Below are 22,118 nucleotides of genomic sequence, written 5' to 3' on the forward strand. Positions count from 1 at the left end.
TTATATCCACTGAAGGTCAGTGAGTGTCTGCTGACTGTAGGTTGATCTAGGTAATAGGGACCTCTGTTCACAACCCAACGCTGTATTATCATCTTAAAATACCATCATCTGATGTATGAGAATGGAGTGAGATAAATAAACAAATGGCACTGGACTCAATGGGCAACTTGAATTTATTTCTTTCCATCAGTCACAGTCAAATGTTATAAATAAATGAAAAATACTATGTCTCTCAGTCCCTCTGCAGGGCTGCACGATATATCGTTTCAGCATCGACATTGCGATGTGCGAATGTGCTACAGTCGCATTGCAGGACGTGTGATGTCAAGTAAGGCAAATTAATTCAAACATGTCATGCTACAACTTCTTTGCTGCTTGATACTAAAGGAAAACTCGCGCAGTTTTCATTTTCCATGACTAATCAGTGTGTCTGATGTAAACGTACGAAATAAAGGACCAGTGTGTAACCCAGGGAGATCTATTGGCAGAAATGGAATATCATTTTTAATAAGTATGTTTTCTTTAGTATATAATCACCTGCAAATAAGAATCATTGTGTTTTCGTTACCTTAGAATGAGCCATATTGAGCAGATCCCCATGTTTCACCATGTTTCTACAGTGGCTCAGAATGGACAAACCTAGTCAACACCATTTTATTCTGATCTTTTCTTTCATTTTATTCATATATTTTTTTCTGTCTATATTAAAGAGTTTACAGCTTACTGCCAGTTGTTTTTTAATTTGTTATTTTATCCGACAGTATGTAAAGCGTCCTTGAGAACTTTGAAAAGCGCAGTATATTATAAATCTGATATATTTTTATTATTTACAATACTTAGTTTTTGCACACACTCTTTCACCCTCCCTCTCTATCATTTCCCCTCCCTTAAAGGTCCCATATTGTAAAAAGTGAGAGTCTTTTATATTATAAAGCAGGTTTAAGTGCTTTATAAATACTGTGAAAGAATCGAAGCGCTCAATATACAGAGAAACACACACAGCCCGTATTCAGAAATTGTGCGTTTGAAACAAGCCGTTAGGATTTCTGTCCATTTGTGATGTCACAACTATACAATATTTAGACCATTACATGGTTATAAACGTAAACATTCTAAATGTGTCCCAGTTTATTCCTGGTTGCAGTGTATGTTAATAACATCCGCTGACAAGAAGTGAACATGGACCTAAACTGTTGCCAGGCAACGCAATTCCGTTGCAATTCCGTTGAAATGCACTAAAACGGAGCATTTCAGACAGAGGGTAAATACAGGTATATTCGAGCAGACAGTGTGAGGAAAGGGGAGGAAGGAGGGAAGGAGGCTAAAAAACGTTCCAAAGTTAGGCAAAATTTTGGCGACAAAAAACTGGCATGGCCATTTTCAAAGGGATCCCTTGACCTTCATGTGAATGAAAATGGGTTCTAAGGGTACCCACGACTCTCCCCTTTACAGTCATGCCCACTTTATGATATTCACATGCCATTTCGGGGAAAACCCACACAGTTTTTGATAAATTTTGTGTTTTGTGTACTGTAAATCCTCAGAAAAAACGATAGTTAGGATTATCAACCCCTTCAATGCATACGCTATGTATTATTAATTACCTTTGTATGATATATGATATGATTTTTTTTATTTCATTTTGTTTTTTAGAGGGTGACCAGCGCCCCCCAGAAGGTGGTACCCTAGGCACCCGCCTATAAGGCCTATATGCCTTAAACCAGCCGTGCCCCGAGGTGCACGGACCGTGGTGGAGGCCTTGCTGTTGCCTACAGCAACCATTTAACTGTAAACAAATCACTATTGACAACTTTCAGAGTTTTGAGATCAAAACGTTGTCCGCTGTATCTCAATTTACAGCCCCCCCGAAACCAAACAACACCTTTTTATCTGAATTTTCTGAATTTCTTTCTTCCATTGTCCTCAATCATGATATCATTTTTATTATAGGGGATTCTAATATCCATGTTGATGACCCGTCAAACCATTATGCCACTGAATTACTAAACATTACTGATTCTTTCAACCTGGTGCAGCACGTCTCTGATTCAACTCATAACCGAGGCCACGCCCTTTACCTCGTATTTACTCTGGGCCTGAATATAAACTCCCTCTCATTGATAGACCTTGTCTCTGACCATAAATGTAATCTATTGGACTCCTGTATCCAGGCATAACCAGTCTGTCCATGACCTTTTATGGCATACTATACTATGACTTTTCCATGACATTTGTTATGACATACTATGCTACTACATATTATGACTATGAGTTTTTCATGACATACTACACTTTGACTTTTTTGACATATATTTATTTAACTCAAAATGCATTTAGAAAAAAACAGATTCTCTGTGGGCTAAAGAAAAGAGGAATTAATTGGGTTTAAATTTAATTCAAGTTTATTTTCATGGCTCAGTATTAAATATCACATTAAATAATGGCTAATTGGAATATGAGCAGAACCTGCCCAGCCCAAGCTCTCTAAGAAGGCAAGGAAAAACTCCTCCAATATCCTGAGGCCAGATGGAAAATGGGAAGAAACCTCGGGAAAGGCAATTCAAAGAGAGATCCCCTCTCCTTGAACGGCTGGGGTTGCTACAGGATCTGCAAAAAAAAGGGCAAACAATGAATATTATACATCCATCATCTGTAACCGCTTATCCTATCACAGGGGGGGGCTGGAGCCAATCCCTGCTGACATAGGGCAAATGCGGGGCACACACGCTGGTGACCTGTTCAGGGTCGCCAAGCCATCACAGGCTGGCAACCGGGTCGCCAGGCCATCACAGGGTAGTGACCGGGTCGCCACGCCATCACAGGGTAGTGACCGGGTCGCCAGGCCATCACAGGGTGGTGACCGGGTCGCCAGGCCATCACAGGGTGGTGACCGGGTCGCCAGGCCATCACAGGGTGGTGACTGGGTCGCCAGGCCAGGTCACAGGTTGGTCGCCTCGGTTCATCACATTCTTCTTCCGGCAGCCTATCACAAGCTGGCCACCCCGGTTCCTCAAGTTTTTCCTGTCAAAGAGAGAAAGAAAGAGCGTAAAGAGAGAGCAGCATCAGTACTTGGATGACTTCAGTATAGTATGGCGGGGACGTATGTGTTCCGGGTTGGTTTATCTGAGCCATGGGTGATGCTTGAGCTGCTCCAGGGTCAGGCGCTGTTTGGGGTCTTCAATCAGACACCTTTGCAAGAAATCCTTGCAATCTGTAGAGAAAGAAGGAGAAGAAAGATGAAGGTGACGGCTACAGAGATCCATCAGAATGTGAACTAAAACGAACAGATTAGTGTCTGTTGACATGTTTGTGTATGTTTTTGTTACTTTTGGACAGCCTCTTGTTGAACGTGGCCCCGTTTTCGAGGAACGCGATGGTCTCAAAACATGCGTCCCTGTGGAGCGTTTGAAACAGGACCACTCCCATCTGGCGGGGCACACACGCTGGTGACCTGTCCAGGGTCGCCAGGCCATCACAGGCTGGTGACCGGGTCGCCAGGTCATCGTCGTGCAAACAGGACCACTCCCATCTACCATGCTGTGATGAGGCCGGCCCTGTAGCGCCAGCCTATCACAGGCCAGTGACCTCGCCAGCCTATCACAGGCCGGTGACCTCGCCAGCCTATCACGGGCCGGTGACCTCGCCAGCCTATCACGGGCTGGCCGCCCCGGTTTGGCGAGGACGTGTGTGTTTCCGGGTTGGTTTATCCGAGCCATGGGTGATGCTTGAGCTGCTCCAGGGTCAGGCGCTGTTTGGGGTCTTCAGTCAGACACTTTTGCAAGAAATCCTTGCAATCTGGAGCGAAAGAAGGAGAAGAAAGATGAAGGTGATGACTACAGAGATCCATCAGAACGTGAACTGAAATGAACAGATTAGTGTCTGTTGACATGTTTGTGTATGTTTTTGTTACCTTTGGGCAGCGTCTTCCTGATTCTCAGACTGTTTTGGAGGAACGCGAGGGTCTCAAAAGATGTGTTCTTGTGGAGCGCTTCAAACAGGACCACTCCCATCTGCCACGCTGTGGTGGGGCCGGCCCTGTAGCGTTGATTAATGTACAACTCCGGAGGGATGTGATTAGCGGTACCTAGAATATACAGACATAATGATACGACGGTGAGGAGGAGGAGGAGGAGGAGGAGGAGGAGGAGCTTTCTTTAAACGTAAAAGTCACAGATGGGTAAGTTAGTGAAGAGCAGGAGTAGAAGCTAGACATCTTACCGTAGAAGTGTTGGTAAGTGGAGCAGCTCTTGACGAAGCAGCTCAGACCAAAGTCAATGAGGCGAACTCGCGGGACGTCCGAGCCAGTCTCGATCAAGATATTTTGCACCTTGATGTCCCGGTGAAAGATGCTCTTATCCTGAAGCTCAATTGCTGCATCAAGCAGCTGTTTCATGATGATCTGACAAACAATAAGAGAGAGATGAGGGATCGGAGAGGAGGGTGCTTTGACATTTCTTCATGGCTGTTACTCAGTGGGCTACCTCCGGGTCTGAGAAGTGACGCCAACGTGGAAGTGTAATTACTTTGGTGAGTACAATGTAAAATAATGAATAGAAATGATGGTCAAAATAAGCCCTAAATTGCAAAAAATAATAGCCTCCAGTAGCTCACCTTGGCCTCTTCCTCTTTTAAGGAGCCTCCCTTTGAGCAGATGTACGTGGCCAAGTCCACGCAGGGGACTGGTCTCTCCAGCACCAGGATCAGCTCATGTTCCAGATCATACCAGTCCAGTAGGGACACAGGTGCCGAGGAGGCCGCTGAGCCACTTGTATTGGCGGCGAGTTTCAACATGGCGGCGACCTCCACGGAGACCGTATTCCTGTTCTTGTACTGAAACATCACAACAAAGTGGAGGATGAGTGAGAGAAGCTCCAAAGAAGAGAAGCAGGATTCATCCATAATACATCCAATAAGAGAGTGCCGTGTTGAATACAGCAGATCTTAACTCACCACGTGTTTGATGAACTGAGTCTCGCTTGGAACGTGTTTGATGGCAACCTACGAGACACAAACTTTGTTAGCACTTCCTGTCCGTACTGTGTGTGTATATGCGTGTGTGTGTGTGTATGCATGTGTGTGTGCAAAAATGTGTGTGTAATACTTACAGGCAAATGATCTGCTTTGCGATAGCCAGCAAACACAGATCCACACCCTCCTTCGCCGAGCTTCTTCTGTTGTTTGTATTTGGCCTCGAATGCAGCTAAAAAGACAAACAACATTTAGATTTAATACAGTTGTGAGGAGCACTAATTACATTTTACTTAAGCTCTGGGGTGGATTAATGCACAGACTGGCCTATAGGCTGCGGCGTATTTTCAGGGGCCCCATATTGGCCAGATTATCTTTAATTACTTAAATGTACTTCAGAGGGAAAAAAAAAAACTTTACCCCTGTTGGCCCACAAGAAACATAAAAAAAAAATGAAGAGGGACACATGTACCCAATCAGCTGACCTTATGAGCCTGGCCCGATGATGTGACCAGGTTCATGAGGTCAATTTTTTTTTCAAGTAACACGTCATTACTGGACAGAATAGTGGCAAAATGTCAAAAAGAAAATATGATCACGGAGCCACAAAAACGAACAGCACAACGTCTGAAAGAACACCGTGACCCGGATCTACTAAAGAAAACCCCTAAATTGACTAGATATCTCAAGGTTTAGATTAAAGGCTGTCTCAATGTGTTTGTAAACGTAAGTGTTCCCCGACTGTGTACGTGTAATATTCCTAGAACGCTTTTATGCATGACACTAAATGACTTTTTTTTGGTAAGTTTAAAGCATGATGAGTAAGGTTGCGGGGGCCCATACAAAGAGTAGCCCAGGGGCCCCTGACCACTTTAATCCGCCAATGCTTAAGCTCTGATATGAATTTTACACTTAACATAAAGCCAAACCCGACATGTATCACTATCTACTGACCTCTTCGCATGTGGACGGGCAACTTTTGTGCAGAGTAGAGTTTGGTCCTGTCCTTGGTCTCCGTCAGGTTTTCTACAGATGAGAAAAAAAAAACAGAGGAACATCAGCTTTTTGACAGTCACAGGCACTAACGTGGACAATAAGTCCTCCAAACTAAATGACAACACAGACCGTCACTCTGTGACTTCCAAAATGACACATATGAGTCTTTTCTGCTGCTCCAATTTCGCCTATGCTGCCTCTCAGTTAAAGGAATAACTCATCATTTATTTTCACACTTTGCTATTGTATATAGTAAAATATTGTTTTTCTATGTTCATATTTAATATTTTCTAAGCTAGTTGTAGTAGTGTGGCATATTTGTAGTGTATTCCAACATATTCTTTATATCTATCTATCCATCCATCCATTTATCTATCTTTCCATCTGTCTGTATATCTATCTGTATATCTGTCTATCAATCACTAAAGGGAAGTGAGGATTTGTTTTTCTTTGTAACTGAAGTCTATTTAGATCAATATACCAAAAACACAATTGATGGGTATTTCTGTGAAAGATCTGAGTACAACTTCCACCTCTGTCTGAACCTGGTGTTCAGTAAATGATGATGGTAAACACTCCCAACAGCAGTTTCACATGATCAGCTTACCTCTGTGAACATCCACTGAAGAGGACGGTCCTTCTCCGTCTTCTCTGGCTTTCCTCTTCAACAGTCTCTCACGGAGCTCCTCTTCAGAGGTGTCTGGGTGTTCACTTCGGAGACCATTGTCCTGTGCTGCAAGACGGTCTCTGTGCAAGGACAGGTCCTCCTTTGAAGCCTCCTAGTCGACCTAGTCCTATCCATTGCAGGCGCTGAACTTAGTTCAGACGTGCTAGGGAGCTCTAAGAATTAGAAAAACACAGTGGAACAAATTTGAATTGTAATTTTGTTTTATTTATTTCAAGGTATTAACTCTGAATTAGTGCTTACACTTAACATAAAGCCAAACCCGACATGTATCACTATCTACTGACCTCTTTGAACGTGTGCGGGCAAATTTTGTGGGGTGCACAGTTTGTCGTCCTTGGTCTCTGTCAGGTCCAGGTCTGGCCTCCTCTTCTTCTTTCTCTTACCGCCTCTCTTGCTCTCATCCTCCGCAGATAAGATGAGGTTTTCTACAGATGAGAAAAAAAACAGAGATACATCAGCTTGTTGACAGTCACAGGACCTAATGTGGAAAATAAGTCCTCCAAACTAAATGACAACACAGACCGTCATTCGGAGTCTTCCAAAATGACACAAGTCTTTTCTGCTCTGCTGCCTCTTAGTTAAAGGTCCCATATTGTAAAAAGTGTGATTTTCATTTCTTTTATATTATAAAGTAGGTTTAAGTATTATATAAAATACTGTTAAACTATCAAAACGCTCAATATACGGAAAAATACACACAGCCCGTATTCAGAAATTGTGTGTTTGAAACAAGCCGTTAGGATTTCTGTCCATTTGTGATGTCACAAATATACAATATTTAGACCATTTCACGGTTTTAAAAGTAACCATTCTAAATGTGTCCCAGTTAATTTACTGTTACAGTGTATGTGAATGACATCAGCTGGCAGGAAGTACACATGGACCCAAGCTGTTGACTAGCAACGCAATTCTGTTGCAATTCTGTTGAAAAGCACTAAAACGGAGCGTTTCAGACAGAGGGTAAATACAGGCATATTCAGGCCGACAGTATGAGGAAAATAAAGGGTGTTTTGAACATTACAGCATGTAAACATGTTCTAGTAGAAACACAAAAGTATGAACCTGAAAATGAGCACGATATGGGACCTTTAAAGGAATAGCTCGTCATTTCTTTTCACACTTTGCTATTGTATATAGTATGATATTGTTATTCTATGTTTGTATTTAATTTTTTCTAAGCTAGTTGTAGTAGTCTGGCATATTTATAGTGTATTCTAACATATTCTATCTATCTATCTATCTATCTATCTATCTATCTATCTATCAACTTCCACCTCTGTCTGAACCTGGTGTTCAGTAGATGATGATGGTATACACTCCCAGCAGCAGTTTCACATGATCAACTTACCTCTGTGAACGTCCACTGAAGAGGACAGTGCTGCTTCGTCTTCTCTGGCTCTCCTCTTCAATAGCCTCACACGGACATCGTCCTGAGAGGTGTAAGTACAGGTCCTCCTTTGAAGCCTCCTAGACGACCTAGTCCTATCCATTGTAGGCGCTGAACTTAGTTCTGACATGCTGCTATGGAGCTCTACAAATTAGAAAAACACTGTGGAGCAAATTGAAATTGTGATTTTTTAAAATGTATTTCCAGGTATTAACTCTGAATTATTGCTTACTCCTAAATAAGTCATATTAACATGAGTGACTGGATTTTTCACGTACCTCAACTTGTTCCAAGAGCTGGAGAAGAGAGAGAGTTAGTGTCCTCTGCAGTCTTTGTCAATGATAATATTATAAGAAGTTTCTAACACCACTTTCAGAGCAACGAGATGTTGAGTCTGATTGTGATTGATTCAATCTTAATGTGACCGAATGTGAACACTGTGTGTGTGTTCTAAACTTCTGAGGTTTGGTGGTATGATGTCATCATGATGTCATAAGGGCATCACAGCCAAGTTCTTTCCGGAATATGCAAATGAGTGTGTTTAGAATAAATTGTGTATGTGTATATATTTGAATGTATATATAACATTCTAAATGTGTCCCAGTTCATTTACTGTTGCAGTGTATGTGAATGACATCAGCTGACAGGAAGTACACATGGACCCAAACTGTTGCCAGGCAACGCAATTCTGTTGCAATTCCGTTGAAATGCACTAAAACGGAGCGTTTCAGGCAGAGGGTAAATACAGGTATATTCAAGCAGACAGTATGAGGAAAATAAAAGGTTTTTTTTACATTACAGCATGTAGCTTTTTTGTTATTGTTTTTTTTTCTCCTGGGGTTGGGGGGGAGGTCCTTTGTATAAGCATGTGGCTTCTTGTGTTTTTTTCATTGATTGGATTTTGTGTAGTTTTATATATGTGCAAATAAATACAAATTAAAAACTTTTTTTAGTAGAAACACAAAATACTACTATGAACCTGAAAATGAGCATGGTATGGGACCTTTAAAGTCAAGTTTTTAAAAAAAATGCCTGTTTAACCCTTTTAGATCACATCCCCAGTCATAGTGTGCACCTATTTAACAATATATGCAAAAGAATTTATTTTCCCAAATGTACAGAGGACAGTCCTTTTGCTGGAAGGAGGGCCTGGACAGCAGCTGGAGCAGGGACAACACCAGTTCCCTGTGTAGCAGTTGTGTACTCTCTCTTTGCGTTGTGTTATTAATGATGTCCACACACCGTCACTTTTGGCTCCAACTCGCCATTTATTCTGATAATACAGAGATGATGTTAGATCTCCCACAGTCAGTCTCACAGCGACAAAGCTTCTCAAAGATGCACGGAGACGGCACATGCAGACTGTTCACAAGTTATTTACACACAAGCTAACATTAATACAAATATAAAAATATACAACATGTACCTGATAATACAGAGATGATGTTAGATCTCCCACAGTCAGTCTCACAGCGACAAAGCTTCTCAAAGATGCTAAAACAAAATGATATCAGTTGAAGTTGCTGTTGATTAGCCAGTTAGCTTTAACTAAGCTAGCAAAGTCACCGACAACGTGGCGTGTTCAACAAAGTGCTCCACACAATCAAAGAGGCAACTAATATCAACATTCAGCATTTTCTCTAGTACTTTGTAAGCTTAGATCGACATACAATTTACAGAAACACAATTTTACCCATAAAAACAAGGCTTATGCTCTTTATATTTACGGAGCTAATTCAAAGTCAACCTACCACGGAGACGGCACATGCAGACTGTTGACGAGATGCGGGGTGCACCTGTCAAGTCTGCAGGGGCGCAGTAAAATGAATAATAATTAAATAATAAAGTAAATAACACGATATTGAAACAGATGACATATAATACATTCATTCAGTGTACATACATATAAACATATTAAGACAGAGTTAGTAATGGCAAGTGTAATCATTAACTCCGCTACACCTGCAGCAGCAGCCCCCTCTTTCTGACGCTGAGAGAACCTGGAAGACAAACGCAGGCTGTTTTTAGGCTCTTGAGCTTTCATCAAAAGATAAATCACAGTACAGATTACAACACATCGGCACAGCTTCATGTTAAACTCTTCCCACTGGGACAGGGTCCTCTGATTTAGCTCAAAGAGCTCTCTGATTTCCATGTAGTCCGAGGGGATGAGTCCTTGTGATCCCCCCGGAACCATGCGGCTGCAGGAATGGAGACGGCAGCTGAGGAGGCGTTGGCGTCAGACTGCTGCTGCTCCCGTTCCTCCTGACCACATACTGCTTCAGCAGTGCGAGTCAGGAGCCAGAGTTCTTCACAGCCAGCCGAGTTCCTGTAGCTGAGAGATTGTCTTGATATCACAGCTTAGTCTATACACTGAAAAACCAACATCATACATTGCTTTACCTGCTGATCTGCCCATCCATTGAATCTGTCCACAGACAGAAATATGAACACTCAAGGTGAAAACAAATACGTAAAAAAATAAGATCGAAATAAACGCACACACACAGACTCACAAGGTGAAAACAATGCCAGCGTCGCTGTTGCGGCTCGTAATAAAACTAGAAAGCTAACCTCGGCCTTGGAACAACATTACACACACTACAAATACTCAAGCTTACAAATGTACACCAAGAAGATATCGCAGACTACATATAATCAAACAAGTCTTAAAAGCATGATTACATTGTTGAAAATATTAAATTAAAAGATACAAATATACCTCATGTTGTATAGGTATCCACATTATTTAATAGGCACCAAGACTTTATTCACTTCTTCCTTCTCTACTGACCTGTATTTTGGATCAGCCTTTATTTAAACATACTTGCAGTTTCAAAATATCCATAATGACCAAAATGCTAATCATCCTCCTGACAAAATCACATTGGCTATGTCTGCACAACACCGTTTGGTATGCATATCATAATATTTCCTGCTTGCATTTTTGTTGTGTTCTGAATGTTTTTTTTTAATGAAATGTGTCATCTCCAAACACTGGTCTCAATGGAATAAGGTTACTTTTAAACATTGATAAGCTTATTATGGTCATGACTGCTAAATTCAAACCAAATACTTCTTGATTTTATAGCTAACAACAAATGTTCTTAATGCATACGCATCACACACTCAAAAATTCAACTTGAACTAGCAAAATGTGTGTAGGTGCTCATAAATGTGGTCCATGGATTACATTTCTAACTAAATTAAAGCCAACATGACACATCTGACTGTTGTACCAAACTGACAGAGTGACTGTTGTATTAACTCAAGATACATGGAGGCAAAAATACATGATGTGGTCACAATTTCTGACTGCTTGTATGCTGTGTTTTCTGTGCAACTGTCTGACTCTTGCAGCCAAAAGCACTAGGCTACTGTATATTTGCTGAAATTTCTGAAGATGTACAAAAACAATCTCATGTTTGAGGTTTGAGGAGTTCTGGACATATGATGCTGGCTTTGGGAAGAAATCAATCTCTTATTTACAATATTTTAAGTGTGCAAAAACTATCATTTCCCCTCCCTTAAAGCATCAGTAGGCGAGATTGGAGCAAATATGATTAAAAAAAGTTGTTTTTATAAAATAGTCGCTATATGGTGACAGTAGTACATGAAACAGGTAACCTGAAAAAAATCATGTGCCTCTGTGTCCTCCGGTGCTCCTAACGGCATCTGCAAGATTTCACAGACCGGAGGAAAACAAGCAGTAAGAGGATCAAACGCTGATCAAATATGAATCAATATTCTGTTACGTTACTGCCTATTTCTCTCCTCAAATGTTCTCAGAATCATCTTGTAGTGCACGGTTTAGCTGTAAAATGAGAAAGTTTGTGACGCCGCTGCCATTGTGAAATCTGGTGAAGGAATGCCAAGTTCTGGTCACATGACCGGAGCACAGCCAATAGGAACACACTCTCTCAATGAAATGACCTGTGATTGGTCAAAGTCTCCCGTCATAGGCTAGATTTTCTAAAGCCTGAAAACAGAGCCATGAGGAGGAGCAGAAGTCTAGTTCTCTCTCAGAACACTTGAATTACAATATGCTGAAAGGTTATTATGGAATTTTAGCCCAATGATGCCAAAAATATACTGACTACTGCCACTTTAACTTCCCAAATATACACACACTCAAAATGAACCACCACCAGACAACCAACAACCACATAAAATGCCTACAAATTGAAAACTTTTATTTCATGCAAATACAGCATATTTACATACAGTAATTACCTATGGACACAAATGCCTAATATATAGGCCTTTGCTACTTAGTTACATAAATAAACACCAGCCACACAAAACCACTATAAATGCCATCACCATTTCACCCACACTGCTAGCCTGTAGACATAAAACTTCAAGGCCAATGCCTATTTTAACCTTCTCGCTTCACTAATAAGTAGGTCTGGTAATTTCGACAATTCTGATGAGTCCATGAAGGCACCGTCCGTTGGTCCGTCTGTCCTTAACCGCTGGCAAGCAGCGCGAGACAAGACCAGTGACGTGCACACAGGTCAGTTAGCTGGTTAGCTAGTGAAACGTTAATGTTTTAGTTTATTAGACTTCTGAAAGGACTTCTCACTGCTACGTCCTCTTATTTTACATGTGAACCAAAGCGAGCGCGGCATAACTGAAAAAGGTGAAACCGCAGTTATTGTTAACCGGTTATTAGAACGTCTCATCTGTTAGCTACCGTTATATCAACTAACGTTAGCTACCGTTAACGGTTACTGCTGGTGACGTAATGAGACCGTCTCTTAGTTACAGGTAATACGTTTGAATTGATTCAGTAATTCATCAATGAGCCAGTCTGTGTCAGCTGAGACATGTGACTCACGTTAATACTTTAGTTTACGTTAGCTAACCTAATACATGTTACTTAATTACACTGGTTAACTAGATAGTCGGCTAATAGCGAAATGCTAGCTAGTTAGTTAGCTGATATAGTTAGCGGCCACTTCAAGAGAAAAATCACAATATGTGTTAGAGAAAATAAAGACGTAGGATTGTGGCTTTAATTATGCTTAACATTAGTTAAACAATGAGGGATTTGGAGGATCTGAAATTACAGTATCATTTATTAGATTCAAGAGATGTTTATTGTCACGCCAGTTAAACAGGTACAATCCTGTGAAATACTTTTTGCTGGGAAGCTCCATTAAAATAATAAGTTATGTTACATTTACACTACAATTATAAAGGTAATACTTTGTACAAGGGCATATTAAGAACATATACATTAAGAACATACATTAAGAACATATACAGTAGATACAGTATAAGATATATCTTTGTGTGAGAAGGTGTCGTATGAATTATCTATTTAAAAGTCTGATGGCCTGGGGGAAAACCTGTTCCTCAGTCTGCTGGAGAGAGTCCTCCTGTGGGTCCTGTATCTCCTACCAGAGGACAGGAGGGACAACAGGCTGTTGTGGTAACTTTACATACTGTATGATTTCATTACACTGTGTGCACAATTATTAGGCAAGTGAGTATTTTGACCCTATCATCATTTTTATGCATATTTTCCAACTCCAAGCTGTATTAACTTGAATGCTTATTGGATTCAAGCATATCAGGTGAAGTGTATTTGTGTAATGAGGGAGGGTGTGGCCTAAGGAGATCAACACCCTATATCAAGGTGTGCATATTTATTAGGCAGCTTCTTTTCCTCAGGCAAAATGGGCCAAAAAAGAGATTTAACTGACTCTGAAAAGTCAAAAATTGTAAAAAGTCTTTTAGAGGGATGCAGCAATCTTGAAATTGCTAAGATATTGGGGCGTGATCACAGAACCATCAAACGTTTTGTTGCAAATAGTCAACAGGGTCACAAGAAACAAGAGGCAAATTAACTGCCAAAGATTTGAGAAGAATCAAACGTGAAGCTACCAGGAACCCATTATCCTCCAGTGCTGTCATATTCCAGGACTGCAACCTACCTGGAGTGCCCAGAAGTACAAGGTGTTCAGTGCTCAGAGATGTGGCCAAGGTAAGGAAGGCTGAAACCCGACCACCACTGAACAAGACACATAAGTTGAAACGTCAAGACTGGGCCAAGAAATATCTGAAGACAGATTTTTCAAAGGTTGTATGGACTGATGAGATGAGAGTGACTCTTGACGGACCAGATCGATGGGCCCGTGGCTTGATCAGTAACGGGCACAGAGCTCCACTTCGAATCAGAAGCCAGCAAGGTGGAGGTGGGGTACTGGTATGGGCTGGTATTATTAAAGATGAGCTAGTTGGACCTTTTCGGGTTGAAGATTGACTCAAAATCAACTCCCAAACCTACTGCCAGTTTTTAGAAGACACTTTCTTCAAGCAGTGGTACAGGAAAAAGTCTGCATCTTTCAAGAAGACCATGATTTTTATGCAGGACAATCTCCATCGCATGCATCGAAGTACTCCACTGCATGGCTAGCCAGTAAAGGCCTTAAAGATGAAAGAATAATGACATGGCCCCCTTCCTCACCTGACCTAAACCCTATTGAGAACTTGTGGGCCCTTCAGTTTAGCGAAAAAACGCAGCGAAAAGTTGAAACAGAATAAACTTTTGGAGAAACGCAACCTAACGTCATGCTGCGGTGGCCTGTGTGGACACCACACACGTGAGAGACGCAGCAGTTTAGCGAGGCAGCTGTCACACGCTGCTCTCGTATAGGCAGTGTGGCCCGGGCGTCAAAGACATCTCGCTATGACCTGTAGGCCCGTAGGAATACACCGAGAGCTAATGAAGCACATACTACCACCATAGCTCAGCAAATTACTTTGCTTGTCCATTATTTTTTTCATTTTGTCATCATTCTTATTCCAGTGCATTTCTATGCAATGTGTGTTAAAACTGCAGTCCATCCCATTATAGATGTGTGCTTGTTTTATTTCTTCTGTTGGTCAAATCTCTGTTTTACTGCAATTCCATGAGCCAAGCCCTGCAGGTGGTCCGTAACAGTTTGGAAATTGAAACCAAACAATTACAAACCCAATACCATGCTGAAATAACCAAGTGCAAAACAATGTCCTTTAGATCTTCTTAGGAGAATTAGGTAGAGGGTGTCTGTACTGTGTATGTATGTGTGTCTAATGTATGTTGCTACTGAAACAGTGGGATATTTAGGAAGTGTGTGTGTGTTTTCAGTTGTTATTATGTTAATGTATAGCACACAACAGTTCAAGCTTGATAAAGTCAAATCATTTGTCTTTTGTCGAAGGATATTACCAGTTCAAGCAAATACAAAAGAATTTCATTCACAGTTAAAATACAGAGAAACCTACTGTAGAGCAGCTGTAAAAACAGCTTGAACTAAATCACTGTAATACTTTTATCAAGTTGCTGACCCATCTGCTGTTTGTATGACTGTGTCGATTGTGATCACTCCTCATTGTCCAGATGGAATAGATGGACACAGGACACTAAGGGGACAAGCCGGGTCTGGCTGGCAAGAGGGACATGGGCCAGGAGGAGGACTTCAGAACAGGTCTGTCTGTCTGTCTCTCTCACACACACACACACACACACACACACACACACACACACAAAGAAAAAGGATCTACTTTGAAGATAAACTTTTTGATTTTCTTGTGCAACCCCTTAGTGACACCCTAGCAACCTTAGCAATGATGGCAAGCCATCTTCATAAGCTTTCATGTTTCATTCTGCTTAAAGTTATAGTTCCCTGGACTTTCCCAGAACGCTGGTTTACTTTATATCATTTACTACGTTTCCATATACACTAATTATTCTGAATTTGAAACGGGTCATGTATCCAGCATATCGATGGTGTCGTGCGGAAAACTTGTATGTCCAAAACCGTTACTTTTCAGGAAAGGAAAAAAAACAAAACCTGTGTTTTTAAAATAATTGAACACTGCGTTGTCAAAGTTGGTATCGTGTAAACTGGATTTGAACTGAGCAGTGATGTTCGGGCGATGGGTGCTGTAAAGCTCACGGTCTGAGCCGCGAGCCACATTTACCCCGGGCCTTTCCAAGCCGACTTAGAGCTCTTTTTAATGCTTTTCATTGGTTAAATATTTGTAAAACACACAGACAGACATAAAGGGTGACCTATAGCATTGATTTATGACAAAAAAAACATTAAAATGGCGAAAAATGGAGATACAAGGTTTCCGCCCGACAGAGACGATATTCTATTTGGGTATTCCAAATTAGGCCTTATTCCAAATGTATCATTCTACGATTAGGACATGTGGGATATGCCGATAAACAGGTTTGGGAGCATTGTTTGGACACAATACAGCACATCCGCGTCTCAATTGGGGTTTTTACCGCAGTTTGCGGAGCAACATGACTGCAGTTGGAAAAGGAGGGAAATTTAAGTTATTTAAAGGGTATAGCCATAGGGCGTACATCATGGTGGTGATTTACGTTAATAGGAGCATGCACGGCTGCATAAACGGGAATATTTATTTTCATTAGCCATGTAAACAGCTTAGTAGGAATATTGTCTTTTTCAGAATAAAGGCAAAAAACTGAATATTTTTGTGCATGTAAAAGTGTTTGGTTCAGTTTTTCTCTGTAATTCTCATTTCTGTCATGTTGAATCATTTTTAAAGGATGCATTAAGATTCCTTCTTGTGTCAAGATATCTTGGTATCTGGTGATAATTATTTTCCCATATGTTGTTGTTACCTGAGCTCCTGTCGAACCTTACAGCGTATACTATGAACTTCAGACGACATGATAGCTGGCTGCATTTTGTTGCTTTGCCTCCGCAGGTTCCCTGAGAATAGCAGATGGAGATATCATCCACACTGTCATTGACTTCCTGTCGTACCTAAAGCTCAAAGGTATTCTCATCATTTCTGTTTTAACTAACCTCAACGTGAGGATTGTTGTCAGAAGTCTGTGGCACTGTTCAAGACCAAAGAGTTTGCTGCCGAAAGCTACAGTATGTTGATGCAAAATCAAACTCTAAAAACAGACAACAAGCAGAGATGGATGTTGTGGAAATAATTAATAATTAATTAAATAGGATATTTAGAAGGGGACTTTTTTTTTTTACACTTTCAACTGCATTTACCACACAGACTAACCCCACTACCACATAACAAAACAAACTAAACACCCAATTCACTATCAGGTTTAGAGTTATTAATAGTGTCAATTGCTATAATCAATATGTTTAAATTATATTAAATATGCAAAAATACCCAGCCCAGTCGCCGAGAATCTTTTTTTTTTTTTGCCGTTGTACGTTTCAGCAAACTACAGATACGTTGAATGTCGACGTTTTTGCATTCGGTCTGATTAAGTGACGTAGTATATGGAGCAACTGTTATTGAAAGTTGCGTGGTATTATAATAATAAGTATTAGCGAGAGAGTCCATTAAACCCAGGAGACCGCCGTTCGTGTTTTCAGAAGTAAATGTCGACTTTGTGCTTTTTTTCTATCCTTAACCAAGTGGTGTTGTTGCCTAAACCTAAATACAGGCATATTCAGGCAGACAGTATGAGGGAAATACAAGTTTTTTTGAACATTACAGCATCTAAACATGTTCTAGTAGAAACATAAAATACAAGTATGAACCTGAAAATGAGCACGATATGGGACCTTTAATGATTTCACAATGATCAAATAAATATATATTGTCATATTTGGAAGATATCGATGGGTTTGGAAGTAAAGAATTGCTTTGATGATTTTGATTGGTTGTACTGACAAACCTCTTGTCTGACACGTAGTTTATAGTAATGTTTCTGAACACTAACAAATCCATGTGTGTGTGTGTGTGTGTGTGTGTGTGTTACAGATATGGGAGCGTTGGACAGCCTGTCTTCCTCTGTGACATCAGACGAACTGGCCAATCCATAACGTGTCTGCCTCTCTGCAGCTCATCTCCATCTCCCCAAGTCTATGTTTCTGCTGTGTGGGCTCCCACTGCCCTAACTGTCACCTTCCTGTAGCTCCATTCACATTCTGATTAGTCCTGGTACCAGAGAGCTGATACCTTAACTCTTGATTGATTGCCCCCCCACCCCCCAAATACAAATATCAGATATTTCTGCTCCTGTGTAAATAAAACTTTATATCCACTGAAGGTCAGTGAGTGTCTGCTGACTGTAGGTTGATCTAGGTAATAGGGACCTCTGTTCACAACCCAACGCTGTATTATCATCTTAAAATACCATCATCTGATGTATGAGAATGGAGTGAGATAAATAAACAAATGGCACTGGACTCAATGGGCAACTTGAATTTATTTCTTTCCATCAGTCACAGTCAAATGTTATAAATAAATGAAAAATACTATGTCTCTCAGTCCCTCTGCAGGGCTGCACGATATATCGTTTCAGCATCGACATTGCGATGTGCGAATGTGCTACAGTCGCATTGCAGGACGTGTGATGTCAAGTAAGGCAAATTAATTCAAACATGTCATGCTACAACTTCTTTGCTGCTTGATACTAAAGGAAAACTCGCGCAGTTTTCATTTTCCATGACTAATCAGTGTGTCTGATGTAAACGTACGAAATAAAGGACCAGTGTGTAACCCAGGGAGATCTATTGGCAGAAATGGAATATCATTTTTAATAAGTATGTTTTCTTTAGTATATAATCACCTGCAAATAAGAATCATTGTGTTTTCGTTACCTTAGAATGAGCCATATTGAGCAGATCCCCATGTTTCACCATGTTTCTACAGTGGCTCAGAATGGACAAACCTAGTCAACACCATTTTATTCTGATCTTTTCTTTCATTTTATTCATATATTTTTTTCTGTCTATATTAAAGAGTTTACAGCTTACTGCCAGTTGTTTTTTAATTTGTTATTTTATCCGACAGTATGTAAAGCGTCCTTGAGAACTTTGAAAAGCGCAGTATACTTATAAATCTGATATATTTTTATTATTTACAATACTTAGTTTTTGCACACACTCTTTCACCCTCCCTCTCTATCATTTCCCCTCCCTTAAAGGTCCCATATTGTAAAAAGTGAGAGTCTTTTATATTATAAAGCAGGTTTAAGTGCTTTATAAATACTGTGAAAGAATCGAAGCGCTCAATATACAGAGAAACACACACAGCCCGTATTCAGAAATTGTGCGTTTGAAACAAGCCGTTAGGATTTCTGTCCATTTGTGATGTCACAACTATACAATATTTAGACCATTACATGGTTATAAACGTAAACATTCTAAATGTGTCCCAGTTTATTCCTGGTTGCAGTGTATGTTAATAACATCCGCTGACAAGAAGTGAACATGGACCTAAACTGTTGCCAGGCAACGCAATTCCGTTGCAATTCCGTTGAAATGCACTAAAACGGAGCATTTCAGACAGAGGGTAAATACAGGTATATTCGAGCAGACAGTGTGAGGAAAGGGGAGGAAGGAGGGAAGGAGGCTAAAAAACGTTCCAAAGTTAGGGAAAATTTTGGCGACAAAAAACTGGCATGGCCATTTTCAAAGGGATCCCTTGACCTTCATGTGAATGAAAATGGGTTCTAAGGGTACCCACGACTCTCCCCTTTACAGTCATGCCCACTTTATGATATTCACATGCCATTTCGGGGAAAACCCACACAGTTTTTGATAAATTTTGTATTTTGTGTACTGTAAATCCTCAGAAAAAACGATAGTTAGGATTATCAACCCCTTCAATGCATACTCTACGTATTATTAATTACCTTTGTATGATATATGATATGATTTTTTTTATTTCATTTTGTTTTTTAGAGGGTGACCAGCGCCCCCCAGAAGGTGGTACCCTAGGCACCCGCCTATAAGGCCTATATGCCTTAAACCAGCCGTGCCCCGAGGTGCACGGACCGTGGTGGAGGCCTTGCTGTTGCCTACAGCAACCATTTAACTGTAAACAAATCACTATTGACAACTTTCAGAGTTTTGAGATCAAAACGTTGTCCGCTGTATCTCAATTTACAGCCCCCCCGAAACCAAACAACACCTTTTTATCTGAATTTTCTGAATTTCTTTCTTCCATTGTCCTCAATCATGATATCATTTTTATTATAGGGGATTCTAATATCCATGTTGATGACCCGTCAAACCATTATGCCACTGAATTACTAAACATTACTGATTCTTTCAACCTGGTGCAGCACGTCTCTGGTTCAACTCATAACCGAGGCCACGCCCTTTACCTCGTATTTACTCTGGGCCTGAATATAAACTCCCTCTCATTGATAGACCTTGTCTCTGACCATAAATGTAATCTATTGGACTCCTGTATCCAGGCATAACCAGTCTGTCCATGACCTTTTATGGCATACTATACTATGACTTTTCCATGACATTTGTTATGACATACTATGCTACTACATATTATGACTATGAGTTTTTCATGACATACTACACTTTGACTTTTTTGACATATATTTATTTAACTCAAAATGCATTTAGAAAAAAACAGATTCTCTGTGGGCTAAAGAAAAGAGGAATTAATTGGGTTTAAATTTAATTCAAGTTTATTTTCATGGCTCAGTATTAAATATCACATTAAATAACGGCTAATTGGAATATGAGCAGAACCTGCCCAGCCCAAGCTCTCTAAGAAGGCAAGGAAAAACTCCTCCAATATCCTGAGGCCAGATGGAAAATGGGAAGAAACCTCGGGAAAGGCAATTCAAAGAGAGATCCCCTCTCCTTGAACGGCTGGGGTTGCTACAGGATCTGCAAAAAAAAGGGCAAACAATGAATATTATACATCCATCATCTGTAACCGCTTATCCTATCACAGGGGGGGGCTGGAGCCAATCCCTGCTGACATAGGGCAAATGCGGGGCACACACGCTGGTGACCTGTTCAGGGTCGCCAAGGCCATCACAGGCTGGCAACCGGGTCGCCAGGCCATCACAGGGTAGTGACCGGGTCGCCACGCCATCACAGGGTAGTGACCGGGTCGCCAGGCCATCACAGGGTGGTGACCGGGTCGCCAGGCCATCACAGGGTGGTGACCGGGTCGCCAGGCCATCACAGGGTGGTGACTGGGTCGCCAGGCCAGGTCACAGGTTGGTCGCCTCGGTTCATCACATTCTTCTTCCGGCAGCCTATCACAAGCTGGCCACCCCGGTTCCTCAAGTTTTTCCTGTCAAAGAGAGAAAGAAAGAGCGTAAAGAGAGAGCAGCATCAGTACTTGGATGACTTCAGTATAGTATGGCGGGGACGTATGTGTTCCGGGTTGGTTTATCTGAGCCATGGGTGATGCTTGAGCTGCTCCAGGGTCAGGCGCTGTTTGGGGTCTTCAATCAGACACCTTTGCAAGAAATCCTTGCAATCTGTAGAGAAAGAAGGAGAAGAAAGATGAAGGTGACGGCTACAGAGATCCATCAGAATGTGAACTAAAACGAACAGATTAGTGTCTGTTGACATGTTTGTGTATGTTTTTGTTACTTTTGGACAGCCTCTTGTTGAACGTGGCCCCGTTTTCGAGGAACGCGATGGTCTCAAAACATGCGTCCCTGTGGAGCGTTTGAAACAGGACCACTCCCATCTGGCGGGGCACACACGCTGGTGACCTGTCCAGGGTCGCCAGGCCATCACAGGCTGGTGACCGGGTCGCCAGGTCATCGTCGTGCAAACAGGACCACTCCCATCTACCATGCTGTGATGAGGCCGGCCCTGTAGCGCCAGCCTATCACAGGCCAGTGACCTCGCCAGCCTATCACAGGCCGGTGACCTCGCCAGCCTATCACGGGCTGGTGACCTCGCCAGCCTATCACGGGCTGGCCGCCCCGGTTTGGCGAGGACGTGTGTGTTTCCGGGTTGGTTTATCCGAGCCATGGGTGATGCTTGAGCTGCTCCAGGGTCAGGCGCTGTTTGGGGTCTTCAGTCAGACACTTTTGCAAGAAATCCTTGCAATCTGGAGCGAAAGAAGGAGAAGAAAGATGAAGGTGATGACTACAGAGATCCATCAGAACGTGAACTGAAATGAACAGATTAGTGTCTGTTGACATGTTTGTGTATGTTTTTGTTACCTTTGGGCAGCGTCTTCCTGATTCTCAGACTGTTTTGGAGGAACGCGAGGGTCTCAAAAGATGTGTTCTTGTGGAGCGCTTCAAACAGGACCACTCCCATCTGCCACGCTGTGGTGGGGCCG

At 41.5% G+C, this 22,118-nt stretch overlaps 1 protein-coding gene and 1 long non-coding RNA gene across 2 annotated transcripts in view; both read right to left on the bottom strand.

Moving 5' to 3' along the window:
- LOC119486711 (probable serine/threonine-protein kinase PLK) overlaps nt 1-22,118 on the bottom strand; it is a 57,818-nt gene that overhangs the window by 13,153 nt on the left and 22,547 nt on the right. Inside the window, exon 6 of the mRNA XM_037767022.1 lies at nt 8,001-8,183. Within this exon, the coding sequence (XP_037622950.1) occupies nt 8,001-8,183 (183 nt within the window). The remainder of the gene's footprint in view (nt 1-8,000; nt 8,184-22,118) is intronic.
- LOC119486081 lies at nt 9,118-9,848 on the bottom strand. The gene is made up of 2 exons (XR_005206446.1): nt 9,791-9,848; nt 9,118-9,533 (listed from the first exon to the last, which is right to left on the bottom strand). It is a non-coding gene; the product is annotated as an uncharacterized LOC119486081 (long non-coding RNA).

The sequence above is a fragment of the Sebastes umbrosus genome, chromosome 4, assembly GCF_015220745.1.
Source record: "Sebastes umbrosus isolate fSebUmb1 chromosome 4, fSebUmb1.pri, whole genome shotgun sequence".
NCBI lineage: Eukaryota > Metazoa > Chordata > Actinopteri > Perciformes > Sebastidae > Sebastes > Sebastes umbrosus.